We start from the raw sequence: 19,770 nt of genomic DNA, 5'->3' as shown, positions 1-19,770 counted from the left end.
TCATTAGTGGGAGTCACTGTAAATAAATAATAACTTCGTGGTAACTTTGTTAGGGCTGTGTGTGTGTGTGTGTGTGAGTGTTTGTGTGAGTGCACGTTAACAGCACTCTACACAACACACACACACGGCTGCCGTTCACGGATTGTGCACACATTACACACGCCTCAATGAGACTTAAGAACTTTTCAGGATAATGACCAGTCGGTATGAGACAACTGACCTGCTGCCTGGGCTCTTTGTGTGACGCATAATTGAATAAAATGCTTTTTTTGTTTGAAGTTAATATCCTCTGCTGATAATTTAAGGAGAGAGGTAGGAAGCTAATAGAGCAGAAGTGTCACATTTCATTTTACTCTTTATTAACTGTTCGTTTTGCCTTTTATTAACAGCACCTACAGAAACTCCAACTTCGGTTTATATTCACTAGCTGAGTGAAACGCAAAATATTTACTCAGGTCATGCTCTTATTCAAGGTCAAGTACAGTTTTGAGTATTTGTATTTCATGCTACTTCAGCTCCACTACAATTCACATTAGCTGCATTAGCTGCTACCTCTCATAGTCTGTCAAAATGAATGATATACTCACACAACACAAACATTGTTATATTTTAAAAGTGATTTCCATTGTTGTGTGTTGACTCAGGTGTCATTTACAGAGCTATTCAAATAGTCCGACATCCGAGACAAGCCCATTACAATTGTACACTGCCTCCCTCTGATTATCTCTGCAGTCAGTCAGAAGGTTTTCCTGGTACTACTTGTGTAATTACCTGAGGAGGGTTGGAATGTTGTTAATGGAGTATTTGTACATAGTTTTACCTTTTCTACCACTGTTCATGTGTAGACTTTGGTTGTTTCTCACGAGGTGTTGGCACTTTCCACATTACAGGAAACACACAAGGCTCTTTGTTCAGATGTGTATTATAAACACAGGAACTGACAAAAATGTGATAATCGTAAGTTTTAAGTACTTTAAAATGAAAATACCCCAAAGACAGAAGCATGTTTGCGAAGTTCAAGTAGCATTAGCTCTCTGACATATTTCTACAGCAATATCCACACACTGTTTGAACATTACATGCCCTTTCTAGTGTAGTTTAATGTGTTCAGCTGTATTTTGACTTGCATGAAAGCTCCATATACCTGCAGGCAAACCATATCTTCCAGTAAATTAGCAAGCTGCAGCTGCTGTGTGGGTGTAGGAGTGCAGCAAGGTTTACGGGGTCATCAGGATAACCTTCTACGAGTTTCTCAGTTTCAAGTTTCCACTGATAAGCGCTATGGTTAAACAAGATTAAAGGTTTGCTGCTAATTCCCACTGAGCCTTATAGTCAGTATATCCACTTTAATAAATGCTGTTAATGGAACATTACATGTTTTACGCATTTCAGTACAAACAAATTCAAAGCTTCAGCTGCAGCCAGAATTTAAGCTGCTCAAGTTCACAAAGGAGAAAAGAATCGGCTCAAACTTATTCAGAATCTAATTTATTAGAATATACTATGATATTTTCTATGATCACACTTAATACAGTTTTTCTAGCATGATATTTAATTGGTTATAATTTATTTCACAAAACTGTTTGAGGTCTGAACAAAGAACAAAAAACAAAATAAAAAACAGCAAAAAAAAACCAAGTGAACACAACAGCACAGATCCGAACAAAGAGCCCTGGGAGACGCCAGACAACAGCTGTGAAAGGACGGGAGCGAGCACAGCCGCTCTGAAATGTTCACACCTCCAGGCTGGATTCAAAACAAATGAACTCAGGCCTTTCTGTTATTCGGTTACCAGCAACATGAGGTGTTGCAGCTGACATGTTGTTAATTTGAAGCTGTAAATCTACACACGAGCAGCTACAGTAGTGCTAATCTTGGCTGAGGTTACTGAAGTACTGACAAACCACTGGTTAGGGCGCAATGACTGAAACCCAGCTGTCCAGGTACACTTCACAATACATATGTTATGACAATAACAGACACAATGCTTATTGCTTTCAAAAATTACGCCTATATAAAAGAAACCGTGAGTGTTTTACCAGTACCACTTCCATTTAGTACCAGTCACAAAAAAAAAAAACCTGAATCAGATTTATAAAAACCACTGAGCAAAACACACTTAACTAGAGATATGAATAAAACAACAGACACACTTTAAATGAAACGATGTCAAATAAAGATGCAGTAAACAGATGGTATCTATGGTAAAGTGGAAATGAACAGTGCATATTGAACCGCTACCAACGAACATTTACTGAGACATGCTTTTAATGAACGCCTGCTGATTATTGCAACACTTCCCCGGGGTCTTTGGCTTGTATGGACACCAACGTGACGATGATGAAGTAGAGTGTAAAAATCAAGACTTAAACAGGCACTTAAAACTACTTGGATATTGTAATATCTCCCACACATGAGAAGCTTTGTTTATATACAGTATTACAGTAGCTACGGGATTGATAAGTATAACATACAAAGACAACCACGCTATGCTAGTGTTATTACACGCTGGATCATCGTCTCCTTTAGTCCAGTTACAGAATTCAATAAAAATCTTTAAACACACTTAGTGGAAAACCAGCATAAATAAATTTTCAGTGTTGTGTCAAGTGGTAACTAGCTGCTAAATCTGCTAGGTTTGTAAATGCACATTGATGAAGCCTCTTGTTCAGACACATTTAAGACCTAACTATTAAAAGCTGCAGCACTTAAATAAGAGCAAATGAGATTGTCAGCAGTATAAAATGAAGGATGTTTCAAAGATTTGTGCCAGTGCTCTGTAAAAGTATCGACTTAAACTAAACAGACTCATAAAAAGAAATAAGCCAAGAGTCTTTTGAAATACGCTTGTTGGCTTTCGTACGTGGACCCTCAGCCAGCAGTCAGTTAACATAGTTTGGCCTAAAGAAGAAGAAAAGTGGAAACAACCTTTACCATTTACTTTTTGTATCTGTAGAGCTTCTCCACTTCTTTGTTAGTGTGGGTAGTTTTTGTATGAAATGGTCTGTCTAAAAGTGACATAACCCACCTACGAGCACGTCGAAAGAGTAACCATAAAATTAACATATTGTCTTCAGTTTAATCTGCTAAAAACTCAAACCAAACTGTGGTTTGACAGGAAGTTAATGTCTAAAAGGAAAATAAATTTCATCAGACTGAGCCAAGCAAACCAAGCGTCTTATCTGACTTTCAGTAAGAAAGTAAAATTCTAAATTGTGAAAATATTCCTGTAAAATAATCAGAGGGATTTAAAGTTTTCATTAAAAAAAACTATCAGTAAAACTGGAACCTCTTCAATAAGGGGTCCACGATATTAACTGTGATCATGGTATAGTGTTAACGCTCGGCTTCTTATTACACATCTTCACAGCTGGCTGGTCAGGTGCCAAAAAAAGATGACGTATGTGTGTTCATGTTCGTGTTCATGTTGGTGTTCATGTTGTTACCTTTGTTCTGTGGCCATGCTTCATAAAACAGTGCTTCATAGATAAAACAGTGCAAGAAAACAATCATGAATCATCAAACTTTGTCTACGCACAGGAACACGTCCAAGCTGGAGGCTCAGCAACCAGACAACATAAAGCTAAAACACTGCTCATGCGTGACACATAAAAAGGCTGAAAGAAACAAGGCACGAACCTTATACAAAAAAAAATGCCTTTCTAATAGACACACTGTAGTTCACTAGTTCTGCCTGTAGCTGATTAAAGGTCAGTAGTAAAGGCTCTTTATTAAAGTAACCTGAGAGGCGTCCCTTTCACCAGCCGACTTCATGTGAAGGTTTCCATCCTTCTGATGCAATTAGCCATTAAAAGTGGTTTCCAGACGCTGAAAGCTGCAGTCACAGTGAGTAAAAAAGCAACGTTTTCCCATCACTCCCAAAGGTGTTTGTTGACCCTGTTTACTGCCAGGCTTTGCCTTCTAGAGAAAGGCAAAAAAAGAAAAAGCTTCGAGTATCCACTGACAAACCAAAGCTGCTGCCCAGCTCCCATAGCACAGAACAGGATGGTGAAGTGGAGCAGACAGATTCCTTATGTGAGTGTACAGCGTTTCATCAAGGCAGCAGCTCCCGTCTGTGCGGGCAGGAGGTAGGGGAAGTCCTGCCGGGCTACACGGGGGTTCGGAAGTGGTGGCTGGCTTGGAGCGGCTGCCTGCTTCGTAGAGGAATGAACCACAGGAACTTCCAGCGAGTGCCGCAGACTTCAGCCAGCGCCCACTGCCAGGATCGCTTTGAGCCGTATCTGGAAGGGAAAAAAGGGGCAAATTATCTTTGCTAAAAACGTGTATAAAATATTTTAAAAACTCTCTTACTGAGTTAACTGAGAAGATCGATACCACATACACATCTTTCAATATCAATATGAAACTGGAAATGCAAACTCAGCTGTTTACTGAAGCTGAGACCAGACTAATCTACACTACATTGTCATTTTGCAGCCTGCCTCTGACAAGCTAACCTCCCCCTCACTGTTTCCATTGTGTTTGCTAAGCTAGCCTAAGCGGCTGCTGGCTCCATCTTGATGTGATATTAAAGTGATATTGATTTTCTCAGCTAACTCTTGGTAACAAGGCGAGTAAGTGCATTTCCCAAAATATCCAACTATTCCTCTAGAGCCAGAGCCAGCTATTCCTGGTACTCACATTTCATTGGAGAAATGAGCCATCTTCTCAATCGTTGTAGTGTCCTGCAAGAGGAGGAACAGGAAGGAACACTTCAAAATAAGCTCCATCACAATGGAGTCTGATCAGGTACATAAATGTGTTTATCTGGATATTCCAGATGCAACCACATCTGCCAGGCAAACAGCCTCTTCTCGATTGATCACTGCATTATGGGCATCGGCTGTTTTATTTTTGTGCCCTGCGTCTGAAGCTTTGTGCTGCTGCTTTGTTATTCCTAGATCTATTTTGAAAAGACAGAACCGCCATCATCGTTCTCCTGATCCCTCAAACTGACACACTAAACAGTTACAATAAGACACGATCACATCAACACAACTGCAGCAGAAAACGTCATTTGGAAAGAGATCGTTTGTCCTTTAGTCACTGTTCAGTACTCACGGAGAGGATGCCTGTCATCTGAGTGTAAAACAGGCTCGACATGCCCCCGAACATGACCACACCCATGAGCGCCGAGACTCGCAGGAGAGCCAGTTCATGGCGGGTTGTAAACACCTCCTGGCAAAGATAAAGGTAACGACAACCCATGTTCTTATCTTATAATCTTACAGCTCCATGTGGGGGCTTTATTTCCTCAGTAAAATATTAACTTCTTCCTTTTACCACCGTTGTACCAGTCTCAGCAAAACGTTCAGTGCAGCTGTTGTACCAATTTTACAGATGGGCTTTAGGATAATCAAATAAAACAATGAAGCCGTACACAGGCATGCCTGCAGTGTATCCACTGTCAAAACACCATGGTGTTATCTGAGGAGGGGAATGTACCTGGTCTAGTCCTGTCAGTGGCTGGAAGTAATAATACTGGCAGAAGTCCAGTACCAGGGTGAACAGACTGAGGACCTGAGCGTAGAAACACAGCTGCAGGAAGAGCCAGTGGTTGTCTTCTCCCACACAGTTGTTAATCCTGGAAAGAAAATAAACTGAAGTTAGCAAGTGATCTTGTATAGTGTTGTGTTTATATATGATGTGGTCTGAAGCCTGGACTGAAGCTGTAGAAAGAAAATGTTTAATATCTTACTGTCAATTTCAATGATAAAAAATAATCCAAAGATCATCAGTTAAGCACAGAAAGAGGAATGTACCTCAATACTGGTGTAAACTGCTTATTTCTACATTTAGCCATACAGTTCAGGTGTGATATATAAAGTGATACCTTCACGAGATTTTACGAGTCCTTACCATGGACAGTGGTGGTCCATCCTGCGGACACAGTGGCCACAGCGACTGCAGTGGTGCGACCTTTTTGGTCTCATTAAGTTGCACTTATTGCACAACTCCCAGTGTTCTCGTTCTGCAACACAAAGACGAGAATCAAGCTGATAACAGAGCGCAGGGACATCGCCTCGATTTAGGGACATATGTCGCTAGTTTGACCATGTTCAGTCATTTTTAAAGATTTACACAGTAAAAGAAAACAAACAGGCACAATCAGAAGAACAGCAGACGACAAACCGTAGATTTAAAAGTAAAGGAATTAGATAATGAGGTGGGTTTCCCCGTATCCATACCTGAGTGAGGTATGTGGGGGTCCACAGGAAGACGACCAGGATCTGCCGTGGAAGCTCTAAACAGAGCCACTATGCAGAGGGCTGATGACATGTAATAACCTGAAGGAATACACAACATTTAGTTCTCTTTTAAAGTACGTGGGCAACTGTACCTCATGTTAAAATTCCCAAAGCATGTGTCAACAAGGAACTGATGAAGTGGAAACACAGATACTCACAAACAACTATGGCCCAGGGGATGTGTCCCTCATTGTAGTGTGGAAGAAGAACCAGTTTAGGAATGAAGAAGGTGTTGTAGAGCCAGATCCCAAACACCAGGCTGATGCACAGCCAGCCCATGGGGTCCACCACGAAGTGCAGTCGAAGCTTCATGGCTGCTGGGACTCCACTGAGGTCTACAGATGCACAGTTCCAGCTGATGTTGGGTTTATTGAAAACAAAGCAGGACACCATGATACGAAACCTCCAAACAGGCTGGGCTGGTTTCCAAACCCACTCAGGCCCGTGTGGAGGTTTCATCCCATGGTGTCCAGCCTGCCTAAACATCCCTCATGGCCCTGATAGTGAAAACCCCTGCTGCTCCATCACCCACAGCCCTGCAGCTCTGACAGCCGTGTGATGGGCTTGGCTCTGGAGCTCTGCAAACCCCGTCTCAGTCACACGTGTTCACACGCGAATTACGTAACCCCCCATTTTTACACTCAGTCACGATTTCATGAGCTAAAATAAAAACAGATACCTACTTTTATAGCAGCTGTCCTGTTGTCTTCACGTATCAGTGGAGCTACTTCCTCATCCGAGCCTCTGTGGGCTGGACTGGACCAGGGCTTGTGCCACACACCGCGTTTCCGCTTCGTTGAGGTTTCAAAATAAAACCCTCCGATGGAAATATAGTAATAACGAATCCTGATAAGTAGGTCTGCAAAGTACATCCATCCAGTACATTAAATTGAGATTTTTTTATTAAATATGGAGTGATTTTAATTAAAATAAATACATTTATATGTAAAAATAATAATAATGAATTACTGACTGCACACTTCACTGGTTTGACTGGCCCTTTAGGGTGATTTAAACTGGAAGGGAGGCTGAGTGGTCCATAAAAGCTTAAAATATACCCCACAAGAGTAGGAAAAGTAAACTGAGGAAGAAAAAAAATATTTTAAATACTTCGGGTATTAGATGTAGTCACGTCTTGGCAAGAAGGACTCGATTTTACTGGTTATACTGCCCCATTACAGTCACGTAAACTAGTCATACTGGACACACAATCGCTTTTTAAATATAAATTCAAAATATAACTCACATGAAATGAAGGTCCTGCACATGAATGCCCTTTAATGTGTTTGGGACAGAAGAGAGGCCTGTTTATTTGGACGTGGTTGATGCTCTCACTGAGAAATGTTATGCTTTTATTTTAACGCCACTGTCCCGGGGTTTGTAGCTGTATCCGGCCTGTTTACGGCGTCTTGGTGCAGAGCCGGTGCACAGGTGGGCGGGGGGCCCTGGGGCGCAGTGCACCACGGCAACTGAGAAAACAGTCTGCTGCTTCCTTCTGGTCAAATATCGCCAATGCATGTGGCGGCGATTTGATTTTTTTCTATTCTAGTATTTTTTATTTGTTTTAATTGTGAATACACATTCTTAATGACAGTGATTGGACATTACCATCGTTGATCGTTAAATTTTAATTTAAATCAAAAGATTTTTTTTTTTTTTAATTTTTTTTTAAACTAACTGACAAGAAATGACGTATTTCAACTTCCGCTAGCTTCAAGCGGCTGTGTTTGTTGACAACAGCACCGCTTAGCACCACATTGCTGTGGAAGTTTTATTGTGTTGTCGGAGCGAAATGGCGTCGTGTAACTCATATAAACTCAGGTGCTCCATCCCGGGTCATGAAATGGACGTTAGGGGACTCGCGGCTGCTGCTTTTCCAGAAGGAGCTTTCGTGTCCGTTTCTAGAGACCGGACCGGAAGGATCTGGGTACCAAGCCCAAGGTAGCTAGCATTAGCCGGCTGCTGTATAACCAATTGTGATGGTTATCAACGGTTTATTTCAGGGTATAAAAATGGTCGCAATGAAGACAAGAAGCAAAGCAAATAACAACTTGTTTTGGAGTTATTTAGTAGTCATACCTGAGTGTTAGCGTTGGTAGCTACGATAGCTAATAAGCGCATTGTCAAATTAGCTTTGTCATTGAAGTAGCTGCATCTCCTTTAGCAGACAGGACGCATGTTGGAGTAGCTGCTTAATTCACCGGATTTGAAGTGGTCTTTTTCTGTCAGTCCATTTACCAGTCGTCCTTACATTGTTACCACACCAGTAACTATTTTTCATGTTTTGCTCCTTCTTTGACAGCCCAGACAAAGGCTTCACGGAGATGCACTGCCTGTCTGGCCACGCAAACTTTATATCCTGTGTATGCATCATAGCACCCAATGAAACATATCCCAGAGGGCTTATTGCCACAGGAGGAAATGATAACAACATTTGTATTTTCACACTGGACCGACCACAGCCCTTATTTACTCTTAAGGGTCACAAAAATACAGGTCAGTTTTTTTTTTTTTAAATAATTTACTCTGACCATGTATTCAAACTGAGAAGTGTCTCGTTTGTTCTGTTATCAAGTATTTGGCTCCAGCTTTCTAGCATTTAATCTCCACAGTTTGCACTCTGTCATCTGGGAAGTTTGGGACACTTTTGAGTGGCTCCTGGGACACCACAGCTAAAGTGTGGCTCAATGAGAACTGCATGATGACCTTGCAGGTATGGTGATGCTTCACTGATGGTACATATTACTGCAATGTGTCTGAAATGGTTTCCCAGAAGGGGCAGTTGTCAACACTTGCCTTCTCTGAAACTGACTGTGATTGACAAGTTAATATAGTAACAGAACCTGCTATCTGCTTCTGGGTTTTGCTACAGGGCCACTCTGCAGCAGTATGGGCAGTGATCATATTACCTGAGCAAGGTCTTATGCTATCTGGATCAGCGGATAAGACCATAAAGCTTTGGAAAGCTGGCAGATGTGAGAAGACGTTTACAGGTGAGTGTTTGCAGGTTGTTAACATAAGTAAATAAAGTGTTTTTATCTTTTTGGGTTAGGGTTAATGCGGGTATGGATCAGTGTGGAATCAAATCTTGATTCTACTGTAATTCCAAACACAACAGTATTTTTTTCTTTGATTCTAGGTCATGAGGACTGTGTAAGGGGACTAGCTGTGATCAGCAACACTGAGTTCTTCTCTTGCAGCAATGATGCCACTATCAGAAGGTGGCTGGTGACAGGCGACTGTGTTCAGGTCTATTATAGCCACACCAACTACATCTACAGCTTAGCAGTTTTCCCCAATGGCCAAGGTTTGTTCGCTTCTGTTAAGATTCAAAGGGCTACTTCTAATGTGTATATAACCAATCACATGCTTGGTTATTTACTGAACATGCATCCACATCTGTTTTTCTGACTACAGACTGATGCTTTGTGTTTTTGTCAGATTTCATAAGCACAGGAGAGGACAGGACTTTGAGGATATGGAGGAAGGGAGAGTGCACTCAGACCATCCGCCTGCCTGCCCAGTCTGTCTGGTGCTGCTGTATTCTACCTAATGGAGACATAGTTGTTGGAGCCAGGTAACAGAACAGCATTTGGAATACTTAGTCCACAATCCCTTTCTTGATCTCAGCATAAATATTTAAATGCATTTGTATGATCAGTATAAATATGTAAAAGAAAAAAAAAAATCTGGGGCTGACAGATGTGTCAGATCCCAGTTGAATTAAGAATATCCACAGCAAATGGGACAAATGACTTTTTTTTAAACAATTACAGTTGTTTTTGTTTTGTTGCTGCAATCACATAATAGTGATTCTTAGATGAACGGAGAACAGTATGTTGTCCTGGGGCTAAAATGTGCTGCTCCTCTGCTCGCAGTGACGGCATTATCCGTGTGTTTACGGAAGTTGAGGACCGCATGGCCAGTGCAGAGGACCTACAGGCCTTTGAAGATGAACTGTCCAACGCCACCATTGACCCCAAGACAGGAGACCTCGGAGACATCAAACTGGAGGATCTTCCTGGACGGGAACACCTTAATGAGCCTGGTAACAAAATAGAGCTGTATTTATATTTCTATTATGAATAAAATCAGTGAATGTGATGTCTGGTGATCCCTGCTGCTCTGTTCCAGAATGCATCAGGATGCATTTGTTTGCTTATTTTTTCCAGGGAATCGTGATGGACAGACGCGGCTCATTAAAGAGGGTCAGAAGGTGGAGGCATATCAATGGAGTGTCAGTGATGACCGCTGGATGAAAATTGGAGATGTGGTCGGAGGTTCGAACGAACAGACGTCTAAGAGCGTGATGTACGAAGGAAAGGTAAAGCATTAAGCTCACTGTCAGGGCAAATGATGCATGCATGAAAACAGCCATGAACAACCTGATCTCCCTTCAGGAGTACGACTATGTCTTTACCATCGACGTGAATGAGGGAGGACCTTCCATGAAGCTGCCTTACAACGTGTCAGAGGACCCCTGGCTGACAGCACACAACTTCTTGCAGAAGAATGACCTCAGTCCGATGTTCCTCGACCAGGTTGCCAATTTTATCATAGAAAACACCAAAGGTCATGTGGTGGGACCAGCCCAGCCTGCTGGTGGCGACCCTTTCACTGGTGAGGTCAAAAATACTTTTTGTTTTTTAATCTTAGGACTTTATATATTAATTCAAGTTTTGGATTTTCATTACAGTATTGGATGGTTATTAGACTAAATGGTTCCTTTATGTGACAGGAGGAGCTCGGTATATCCCTGGATCTTCTGATAACAGGCCAGGCTTTGGGGCTGATCCTTTCACAGGTACGGTGTATTTACTGCAAGGTTATTCACGAACTGAACATCAGCACAGATGTTATTTTAACAGCGTTTTTATTTATTTTTTGTCTTCCCAGGCTCTGGTCGCTACATCCCAGGATCTGGTCCAAACCAAAGTGCTCCTGTAGGTGTGGCAGATCCCTTCACAGGTGAGCCACTTACTGAGCGAAGCAGAAGAGAAAGCAAAACCAACACCTTTGGCTTGTGTCTAGAGTGATGAATCTTATTCTAACTCCCTACTTGGCAGGTGGAGGTGCCTACTCCTCTGCAGCTCTCAGACAGATGACAACCAACATTTACTTCCCCAAAACTGATGGTGTGACCTTTGAGCAAGCCAATGCCTCGCAGATCATGGGTAAGTTTTCACGTATGGGATTTGACATTGGGTCAATACAACCTGTGCAAAGCCATTCTGTTTCAGCTAAGAGCAGCAAAATGCTTATGTTGATCTAGTGATGATGATGCTGTGGTTTTATTTTACATTTTTACATGTTTCATATTGTGTGAGGTTTGAGCAGATTTGTTCTCTTCTTGCCAGCCAAGTTAAAGGAGCTAAATGGAAGTGCTCCTCATGAGCACAAGCTCTCTGAGGAAATTCTGGAAAGCCTGGAGCAGCTGCTGGTATCAGTCTGTGGGCCAAACTCCACCGAGCCTCTGCCGAGCATCCAACAGATCAGTGTGCTTTGGAAGGCCTCGCACTGGCCAGAAGGTACAGCATTCTGACCCAGTTGTTAAATTAATTTCATTCTTGTCCGTTTACTTGTTTTCAATTCTCAAAACAGCAGAAGAAACACAATGTGAAGGTTTTTCACCTTATTACTGTTCACTAACCAAACTCTCCCCTTTCCCATTGGATTATAGACATTGTGTTTCCAGTCCTGGATATTATGAGGTTGGCGGTGCGCCACCCACAGGTTAACCAGAGCCTCTGTGGAGAGGCCGAGGGCGTCCAGCTCTGCAACCACTTGCTAAACCTGATGAGGCCCGAGGGGCGTCCTGCCAACCAGATGCTGGCACTGAGGACTCTCTGTAACTGTTTCAGTGGCAGGCACGGCCGAGCCCTCCTCATGGCTCAGCGTGAAATGGTGCTATCACGTGCTGCCGACCTGTCCACCGTCTGCAACAAGAACATTCACATTGCCCTGGCCACTCTGGTGCTTAACTATGCTGGCTGCCTACACAGCCAACCAGACCTCGAGGCCAAGGCCCAGTGTCTCTCTGTGGCCAGTAGAGCCCTGGAGACAGTACAAGACAGGGAGGCTGTATTTAGGCTGCTGGTGGCCTTGGGAACCACTATAGCCTCAGATCAGACAGCCCAGGACCTGGCTCGCTCCCTGGGGGTCAGCTCTCAGATTTCAAAGTACACATCAGTGTCTGATCCAGCTAAGGTGGGTGAATGTTGCCGGCTGGTTTTAAAAGAATTACAATGATATGAATGATTAGAAAAAAAGAGTATGTATTTCTTATTATTACTCTGTTCTGCTTATTGTGGTGGAAACTTAAATAATTGTAAATTCTGCAATAAAAAACTGACAAATGACTGACTGACAAACTTTGCTTGTGTTTTTGTTATTGCAACAACTTTTATCAAAACCCCTTCTCTAATTTATTGGGTAACTAACAATAACTGATTAATGTGTAGGAAGTATTAACAATACACTGTGTAATGTGTTTTGTATTATTGACTACAACCATGTTACATTTTAACGTGAGGAAAGAGAAATATATTAACCTTACGGGAAAGATGAAATGAGGAAGAAAAAAAAACCTTTCCTGTTACTGACATTGTGCTTGATGACCTTTGACCTGACTTTTCATAAAACCTGTTCACTTTAAGGAGATGGTACTGGATTATTAGAGGTTTAAACCTTTTTCTAGTCAACATCTGTGGTTCAGACACTGGAGTGGTCCTACAAATATGTAGGGATGCAGCTGGACAATGAATTGGACTGGTCATTGAACACAGATGTTCATTATTAAAAAAAGAGCAGAAATGACTTTTCTTCCTAAAGAGGCTTAGGTCCTCAGACGTCTGCACGTTTTACCACACTATGGCAGCCAGTGTGCAGTTTTATGCTGCAGTCTGCTGGGGAAGCAGCATAAAGCAGAGGGATGGAAGGCAGCTGGTCAAACTGGTGCAAAAAGCTGGTTCAGTGACTGGACTCACTGGAGGCTGTGGTGGAGAGATGCTCACAGACAAAGGTTGACACCATCTGACTTAACTTTTCCTACATTAATCCCAGAAACGTGCCTTTAGGGACGTGCTGTGACGTTGCGTCACCGGAAGTACTTACTAACAATATCCGGGTTGTTGTTGAAACTAATTTGGCGGTTTGTGTTGTGGCAGTTTCCAGTTCCGGACTGTAAATGAGTTCAAATATATTTTACAGATGAGAACTAAAACGAAACTCAAACTGGTTTGGGGCTTCCAGTTCTTGTAACAGTTCCTCGCTGAGCTTGTTAACTTAATAGCGGGACGCTAGATGCATTTTGACAAACTTAAAGCTAACTAAATTAGCTAACAGCTAACTCCACCGCTAGCAGCCAGCTACGTGTTTACTATTAGCCAGCTACACGCTGCTTCTTGGACCTGGAGATAATGGCCAACCCGGCACTGATGCAGAAACAGAACGGAAAACATCTGTGGTTTGCTCTTCTCGGGCTGGGATTTCAACAAGACGCCGCATTATCGTCAAACGTCGTCATAAACGTGAAACACGCCAACCTGGGGCCGTGAGTCTGCTTTAATTGTTCATAACGGGGTCAGACAGAGACCTGCTGTGGGCTCATTTACTGATCCTTGTACACGGTTTTGTCCTGTCTGGTGTTCTGGTTCTGACAGTACGTGTTGGACTATCTGTTTGTTTGTGTGTGTGGCCAACAGGAATATGTTTGATAAGCCAAACAAAGGTGCTTTCTACATTGTGACCCGTTTCCTGCTGGAGAAACTCAACCCGACACGATTTCATGAGGCATTCAGGTGAATTAAGACTCGGTCACCTTTGTTATTCAGATGTTCATGTGCCTGCTACACTACTAAATGTAAGACGCTTGTTTTGGGGTTAGGAATTGCTGGCCTGTCCTGAACCACAAATTAGATGCTGAGTTCCGCAAAGTTACCTGCTCTTGGCTGCGAGAAATAATGGTAAGAGTTGTGTCAGTGTTTCACTGTTACTTTTAGACCCTTTATGTCCCACTGTCCTGCTTGTTTTTTTAAGTATCTCTGCTCTGCCCACTTCTGGTTACTTGGTTCAAGCCAATAAGAAGCTGGAAGGTACCATCTCAAATGAAGGGGCTGGGTTAGGGATTAAGACAAAGTGAATTTGTGTCTTCCACCCTCTGATTAAGTGAACACACCTGGTCCAGGTAATCAGCAGTGATTAAGATCAGGTGTAGTTGGCAAACAAGCAGGGCAGTGGCCTTTAAACGACATGGGTTGCCCACACTTGATCTACATGTTGCATTTCACAGATTTTAGACTCATCCATGGGATTTTTCTTACTTTGCCGTATCATTCCTTTGGGCTTTCTGCACGTGCTTACAATAAAAATTTGTGAACTGTTTTTATAGAAGATAAACGTGATATAAATCTGGTGCAGGTTAAACTGTTTAGTATACCACATAATTTGTTGTGTGCAGGATGAAGCTGCTGGTGCAGGGTCCAAAGTGGTGGCGTCCTTGTTCCTCTCCCCTGGAGGCCCCAAGTTTATCAGCTTGATGGTTGATTTGGCTAACCATGTCATTCTGCAGGAAATGAAGACATTCACCACAGGTAGGTCTACTGAAACCTTAAACTGACACGGGCCAGGTGTTCTTCCATCCGGTTTCGTGTAACTTACTATGTAATTGGGATGCAGGGGACTAACGATCTTGAGTGTTGTCATACCAGACGGCAGCTGGGTTCCCGAGGCTGCGGCAATGCCCGCTTCCTCCCTGGACATGGAAATGAAGAGACTCAACCTGATCAGTGCGAGGTTTTTGAAAGCTGCAGTCTATCAGGATCGTTTTTATCATGAGTACCAGAGACGAGCCCAGTAAGTGTTTGGTAGGGTTACTGCTCAAGTTAAATTAAATGTCTGTATCAAGTTGACAATGAGTTTCTACTGCTGCAGTACACTTTCTCTGAGGGTATAATACTTGGATTGGCTGTTTGTTTCAAGCCCTGCCTGTTTGTGTGCACTAATTGGTGAAGCTGTGGGTAATGGAGAAACTGATGTGCACAAATAATCGTTGAATGTTGGACATTCTCAAGATTAACATTATTTAGCGTGAAATATTATTCCTGCAGGGTAGACAGACATAGCTCTCTGCTAGTTTGCTGTTCTATTTTTAAGTTTTCTGTTTTTCTCTTTCAAGGCTCCTGGTAAAGTCCATGAGGGATAATAGAGCAGAGGGTGCCAAGTATGATGAGCCTCTGAAGTACGTGTGACTTTTTCTTTTTCTGACCCAATCTACTTTATCCACTTTAACTTTTTTATTTTTTTTATACTTTCAGGTTTCACAGTGATGATTCTGCACAGATGGAAGCCTCTCTACCTGAGAAGATCAAGAAGGTATTTCATATTTTTAGACAAGCCATGTTTTGTACTTTTTTTACTGTAGCAGTGCTGATTGCTTCCTACTTTGCCTTCTACACTAATTTTATGTGATTGTTTACCACAGCTGTGGTGATGCTTAACTAAAATCAGGAAGAGTTTTAGAAAGATGTTGTGACCTTATCTGTTCAGAGAGCTCAAAAAACATTTGTTTGTCCTAAGGTGCGTTCCTTCTGGTCGGCCATTGATGAAATGCTGTTGGCGATCAAAGAGAACCAGAATGCAGTGGGGAGTGTTTTGAAAGGGCATGTAGACCAATACGTCTTGGACGGGACTGATCGAGTCCTCAAAATTCCTCAAAGTCTCCTGGAGAGAATTGAACAACTCCCACATCAGGTGAGTGATGATAATGGGTCAGACTGTTCTGTTAGTTGAGGCCTGTTCATTTTACAGCATGCAATAATTTATTTGATTTAGTAAAAGTTTAACTTGTCTTTTTACTGTTGGCCTGGCCTGTAAATCATCAATGAACTGCCCTTCTGATAGAAACAATGTGAAGGCCAGTGCTGCAGATGAGAAACAGTCCAAGCATTAATTTAATAATGTGGCGTTTACATTGATGTATGAATCAGCCTGTGTGTGCATGCATGTTCTCCAGTTGAGTTCAGGGAGTCTGTACGAGGCTGGCCAGCTGAACATCCTGTGTGTGTTGGAGCTGATGAATCATGCGCTGCAGCTCCTGAGGGATGAGCGTTGTCGGGTCCCTGATGCCCCCAAAGCCCAGCTCAGTCCTCAGGACCTGCAGGACAAATGTCAGCAGATGAGCCGTGTGCTGCAGGACCTCCACCTCCTCAGGTACATTACCCCATACTGAAAGAAAGATAGACACTCTCCAACTGTGTAGTTTTTTTTATTTAGGTAGCAGACGTCTCTGTTCATTGTCTTGGAAAGGTAATGATGAGTTTTAGTCATGGGAAAGAATTGCCAGAGTAGCATTTGTGGGCTTAATGTAATATGAGTGTATTAACCTTATTTTTCCTTCCAGACAGAAGATTTCCAAGGAAGAAATTCCTGAGGTTAGGAGTAGCATCAGACAGCTGGAAACTGAGTGGGACAGGAAATGGATGGATGTCCTGAAAGACACCCCCCTCGTCTCGTTTCTGAATGAAGATCCTGTGAGTGGGCTTTTTATTTTCAGCTCATTCAGATGAGCTAGTCATGTCAAAGACGGCTAAATTAGCATACTGTTCTTGGGGACATTAACTTTGTGCTAAAAGGCTAATGTCTATGCTAACATTCATTGCAAATGGATTGTTTTTTTCCTGTGTAGTAGCAAAGCTTGATCCTGTCTGTTTTTAGGCCCTCGGCTTCCTCTCACCGATGGCTCCACTGTCGTTTGAACCAGTGGCTGAAGCTAGTTACACAAACAGTGTATTCTCCCAGTACCCAGCAAAACTACTTGGTGAGCAGAATCAGAGTTTATTGCATTATATTTAGTTTGTTAGTAGCTTTGTTTCTAATCTTACTTTGTTGGATGTTTCAGAAGAGAAGCTGGTGGAGGGTGAATCACAGTACAGCATCAACCCTGTTTGTTCTACTCTGAAAAGGTACTGTGACCTGTCTTTGAACAGCTTTGCTTGGTGATGACCTTATTGTGTTTGGTGTATTTTCTTGTGCTGGGAGGCAGATACCTGGGCAGTCCTGAGCAGTGCTCTGTCCGTCACTAGTCCTCCCTACAGCATCCATGCTCTCTGATGACCGCGGTGAATTGAGGGAAATCACCACGGACAGATACGGAGCAGACACTGTTGAATTCCTCAGGACTTCAATTATACATTATACTGAAACACAGTAAATGTTTTAGACCTGGGTGGAATAATCCAGCCTTGGCTCAGGGACTAGCACCTCAGGCTGTTAAGGAGGGGAATAACATGCTCTTTAATATGTCTCCTGGAAACAGTTCTTGCCCTGCAGTAGCTGAGAAGACTGAAAATCCTGCTGCCTCTGATCAAACATCACGAGCGAATACCTCTCTCGACTGGCTTTTCGACACGCCTCCTCCCCTGACCACTGTGCCTGCACCACCTCAGGCTAGTCTTACTTCAGCTAATGTTTGTTTTTGACTTGAACACTTGTTTGTTGGACTCGCTCTCTATTTGAATGTCTGCTACCAGTTTCTCTTTGTAAACCATATGGGTTTGTTTTTTTTAGGTCAGTGTGAGGAAGACAACCCATGTTCCTCCAAAAGTGGCTCCCATGAGGCTCAATACTCGGATATTAGACATGGAGTGTGACAACCTGGCTGATCAGGTATCGTAATGGCTCTTAAACTAATAAAAGTACCAGAGTTAGAATACTGGACCATGGGAAATAATCAAAAAAGGCCTTATAGCATTTTTAAAGCAGTATGACTGTTTCATCAGGAATGAGGTGAAGAATTGACATGAGACGCACAGCTGCAGCTTGGATTTCAGTTTTGACTGAAGTCTCTTTGTTAGTTTGCAGATGCTGTAGCTACCGCCAGTCCCACAGAAGGCAGGGTCAAAGGTCTGGACTTGGAGGGCCTTCTCAGCACTCTTCATGGAGATCCTTTCTCTGCTCGAAAGCAACTGCCTCGTACACCAGAGAGCTTGAGTAAGTCATGAGCTGTAATGTTTTCACTGAACTCTAAATCTTATGTAGCAGCATGTGACAGAGCATGACTGGGGTGTGTGTTCATTTTAAACATGGAGGGAAGAGTGACATGGTTTTAACTTTTAGCGTTCCATCATTTTCTTCTAGTAAGTAAAATGATTTGCTCTTTTCTGTTTACCCCAGTCATGGATGTGAAAAGCTCCTGGCGGAAGGCACTTGAGGAAAACAAGGCAGAGAAAATACAGCACTCGCCCAACTTGACCAACAGCATTATGCATCACCTGAGCCCCCTGGGCCCCAGTGCTTCCTCCCAGACCATCTCAGGCTCTATCATCCCTACTGCCACCAGCCACAGTGACCCTCCTGTCTACAAGCAGGATGTCTCACTCAAGTCCAGTCTGCTGTGGGACACCTTCAACACTGAGCTCCCCGACAGCCCGAGTGGCACAGGCAGCAGTGCGATGCATTTCACCCTCGATCATGAAACCCTTCCTGAAATGCCGAGCTGCGACAGCCTGCTGAGCCTCGACGACGAGTCCGTGAATATGAAAAGCGAGCAGGAAGACGAGCTGCTCCTGCCCCCCTTGACTGCTGAAGCAAAGAAGTCGCCACTAACCACACGTCGTCAGCTACAACAGGCGTTTGACGGTGGCTCCTTCATGGACAACAGAAAGACGATGCCTGTGTGCCTTCTCTCTGGTCATGTGGTTTCTGGTTTGGACAAAGACTGGCTGATGGAGCCTGCAGCATCAGTGGATGCCTCAGACAAGGTCTTCTCACTAGATCTGGAAAAACTGGAGACGCACTCACCCCCTCAGAAACAGGAGTACAGCTTCCCAAAACTGATCACATTCTCCCCGATAGATGACATGAAGTGTTAACAAAGCCTCAGCTGTCTTAATTGGTCCGTCCTGATGTTTTTGAATGTAAATAACATTTGTACAGTAGTGTATAGTTACCGTGTGTCACACGCTAGTTTAACATGGTCGTTTGTTGGTTTTAATTTAAAATGGCGAGACATTAAGTGCATCAATAAAATGGTAAAAGGCTTATTCCTTTCATACTTACTGAGAAGGCAGTCTCAGAACAAGAATGGATTATGCTTCCATATTAATTTTCATCATCTGCTCGTCCATGTCTGTTTAACTTTACTGTGTCAATAAAAATACGTCTGTCCAGGTTCCTTCACATTTAAATTGCACTGTGCATGTGGTACCAGCTCGGTCCTACAAAAAGTATTTACACTTACTGCAGTTTGAATTATCAATTAAACCAGTGTCTGAAACAGCTCGAGCTGCGGAGTGTGGGATGTTGAGGTGAGGTGAAGCTGCTGTTTTTATCATTGCATTTTAATTTATTGTGTAATCCTGTGAAAGATCAATAGACAAAACATTGCTCTGGCTGTATTTCTGAGAGAAGCAAAGTGTGAATGTTTCCTTTAATACCTGTTGCTTTTTACTAGTGTAACGTCTCTAGGTGTAAAATTGCGGTGGGGGTGTCAGAAACGGAGCAAAAGGAAAAATAACTAAGTCAA

General features: G+C 42.8%; 3 protein-coding genes and 1 non-coding gene across 4 annotated transcripts; 3 read left to right on the top strand and 1 right to left on the bottom strand.

Annotated features, from left to right (window-relative positions):
* Window positions 1-1,072: 1,072 nt before the first annotated feature.
* zdhhc21 (zDHHC palmitoyltransferase 21) lies at window positions 1,073-7,021 on the bottom strand. The gene is made up of 8 exons (XM_026299352.1): window positions 6,932-7,021; window positions 6,407-6,583; window positions 6,189-6,287; window positions 5,860-5,971; window positions 5,446-5,584; window positions 5,062-5,178; window positions 4,642-4,685; window positions 1,073-4,241 (listed from the first exon to the last, which is right to left on the bottom strand). The coding sequence occupies exons 2-8, from the start codon at window positions 6,558-6,560 to the stop codon at window positions 4,109-4,111; spliced, it is 798 nt and encodes a 265-aa protein (XP_026155137.1). The 5' UTR covers window positions 6,561-6,583; window positions 6,932-7,021; the 3' UTR covers window positions 1,073-4,108.
* Window positions 7,022-7,960: 939 nt separating this feature from the next.
* plaa (phospholipase A2-activating protein) lies at window positions 7,961-12,619 on the top strand. The gene is made up of 14 exons (XM_026299409.1): window positions 7,961-8,189; window positions 8,551-8,744; window positions 8,861-8,961; window positions 9,121-9,241; window positions 9,388-9,555; window positions 9,690-9,825; window positions 10,127-10,296; window positions 10,421-10,572; window positions 10,649-10,868; window positions 10,987-11,052; window positions 11,145-11,216; window positions 11,315-11,422; window positions 11,606-11,776; window positions 11,929-12,619. Exons 1-14 carry the CDS (start codon window positions 8,041-8,043, stop codon window positions 12,495-12,497), a joined length of 2,397 nt encoding a protein of 798 aa, XP_026155194.1. The 5' UTR covers window positions 7,961-8,040; the 3' UTR covers window positions 12,498-12,619.
* A 767-nt stretch (window positions 12,620-13,386) lies between these two features.
* On the top strand, window positions 13,387-19,286 carry haus6 (HAUS augmin-like complex, subunit 6). Its single transcript, XM_026299393.1, has 16 exons — window positions 13,387-13,800; window positions 13,952-14,047; window positions 14,134-14,212; window positions 14,707-14,839; window positions 14,957-15,101; window positions 15,424-15,486; window positions 15,563-15,620; window positions 15,825-15,998; window positions 16,261-16,457; window positions 16,648-16,777; window positions 16,962-17,064; window positions 17,146-17,209; window positions 17,563-17,692; window positions 17,814-17,912; window positions 18,101-18,236; window positions 18,420-19,286. The coding sequence occupies exons 1-16, from the start codon at window positions 13,667-13,669 to the stop codon at window positions 19,115-19,117; spliced, it is 2,439 nt and encodes an 812-aa protein (XP_026155178.1). The 5' UTR covers window positions 13,387-13,666; the 3' UTR covers window positions 19,118-19,286.
* On the top strand, window positions 17,280-17,410 carry LOC113125766 (small Cajal body-specific RNA 8). Its single transcript, XR_003295182.1, has one exon.
* Window positions 19,287-19,770: the final 484 nt, after the last annotated feature.

Source organism: Mastacembelus armatus, chromosome 18 (genome assembly GCF_900324485.2).
Source record: "Mastacembelus armatus chromosome 18, fMasArm1.2, whole genome shotgun sequence".
In the NCBI taxonomy this organism is placed as follows: domain Eukaryota; kingdom Metazoa; phylum Chordata; class Actinopteri; order Synbranchiformes; family Mastacembelidae; genus Mastacembelus; species Mastacembelus armatus.
This window is presented reverse-complemented; position numbering and strand designations above follow the sequence as displayed.

Excerpts from the sequence above, each read along its gene's own strand:
- haus6 (XM_026299393.1), top strand. The coding sequence starts at position 13,667 with ATGGCCAACCCGGCACTGATGCAGAAACAGAACGGAAAACATCTGTGG. Across the intron at positions 16,778-16,961 it reads CGTTTCTGAATGAAGATCCT|GCCCTCGGCTTCCTCTCACC; the intron begins GTGAGTGGGCTT and ends GTCTGTTTTTAG. Across the intron at positions 17,065-17,145 it reads GTACCCAGCAAAACTACTTG|AAGAGAAGCTGGTGGAGGGT; the intron begins GTGAGCAGAATC and ends TGGATGTTTCAG.
- zdhhc21 (XM_026299352.1), bottom strand. The coding sequence starts at position 6,560 with ATGAAGCTTCGACTGCACTTCGTGGTGGACCCCATGGGCTGGCTGTGC. Across the intron at positions 5,585-5,859 it reads ATGGACCACCACTGTCCATG|GATTAACAACTGTGTGGGAG; the intron begins GTAAGGACTCGT and ends TTTTCTTTCCAG. Across the intron at positions 5,179-5,445 it reads CACTGACAGGACTAGACCAG|GAGGTGTTTACAACCCGCCA; the intron begins GTACATTCCCCT and ends TATCTTTGCCAG.
- plaa (XM_026299409.1), top strand. The coding sequence starts at position 8,041 with ATGGCGTCGTGTAACTCATATAAACTCAGGTGCTCCATCCCGGGTCAT. Across the intron at positions 9,242-9,387 it reads ATGTGAGAAGACGTTTACAG|GTCATGAGGACTGTGTAAGG; the intron begins GTGAGTGTTTGC and ends CTTTGATTCTAG. Across the intron at positions 10,297-10,420 it reads GGAACACCTTAATGAGCCTG|GGAATCGTGATGGACAGACG; the intron begins GTAACAAAATAG and ends TATTTTTTCCAG.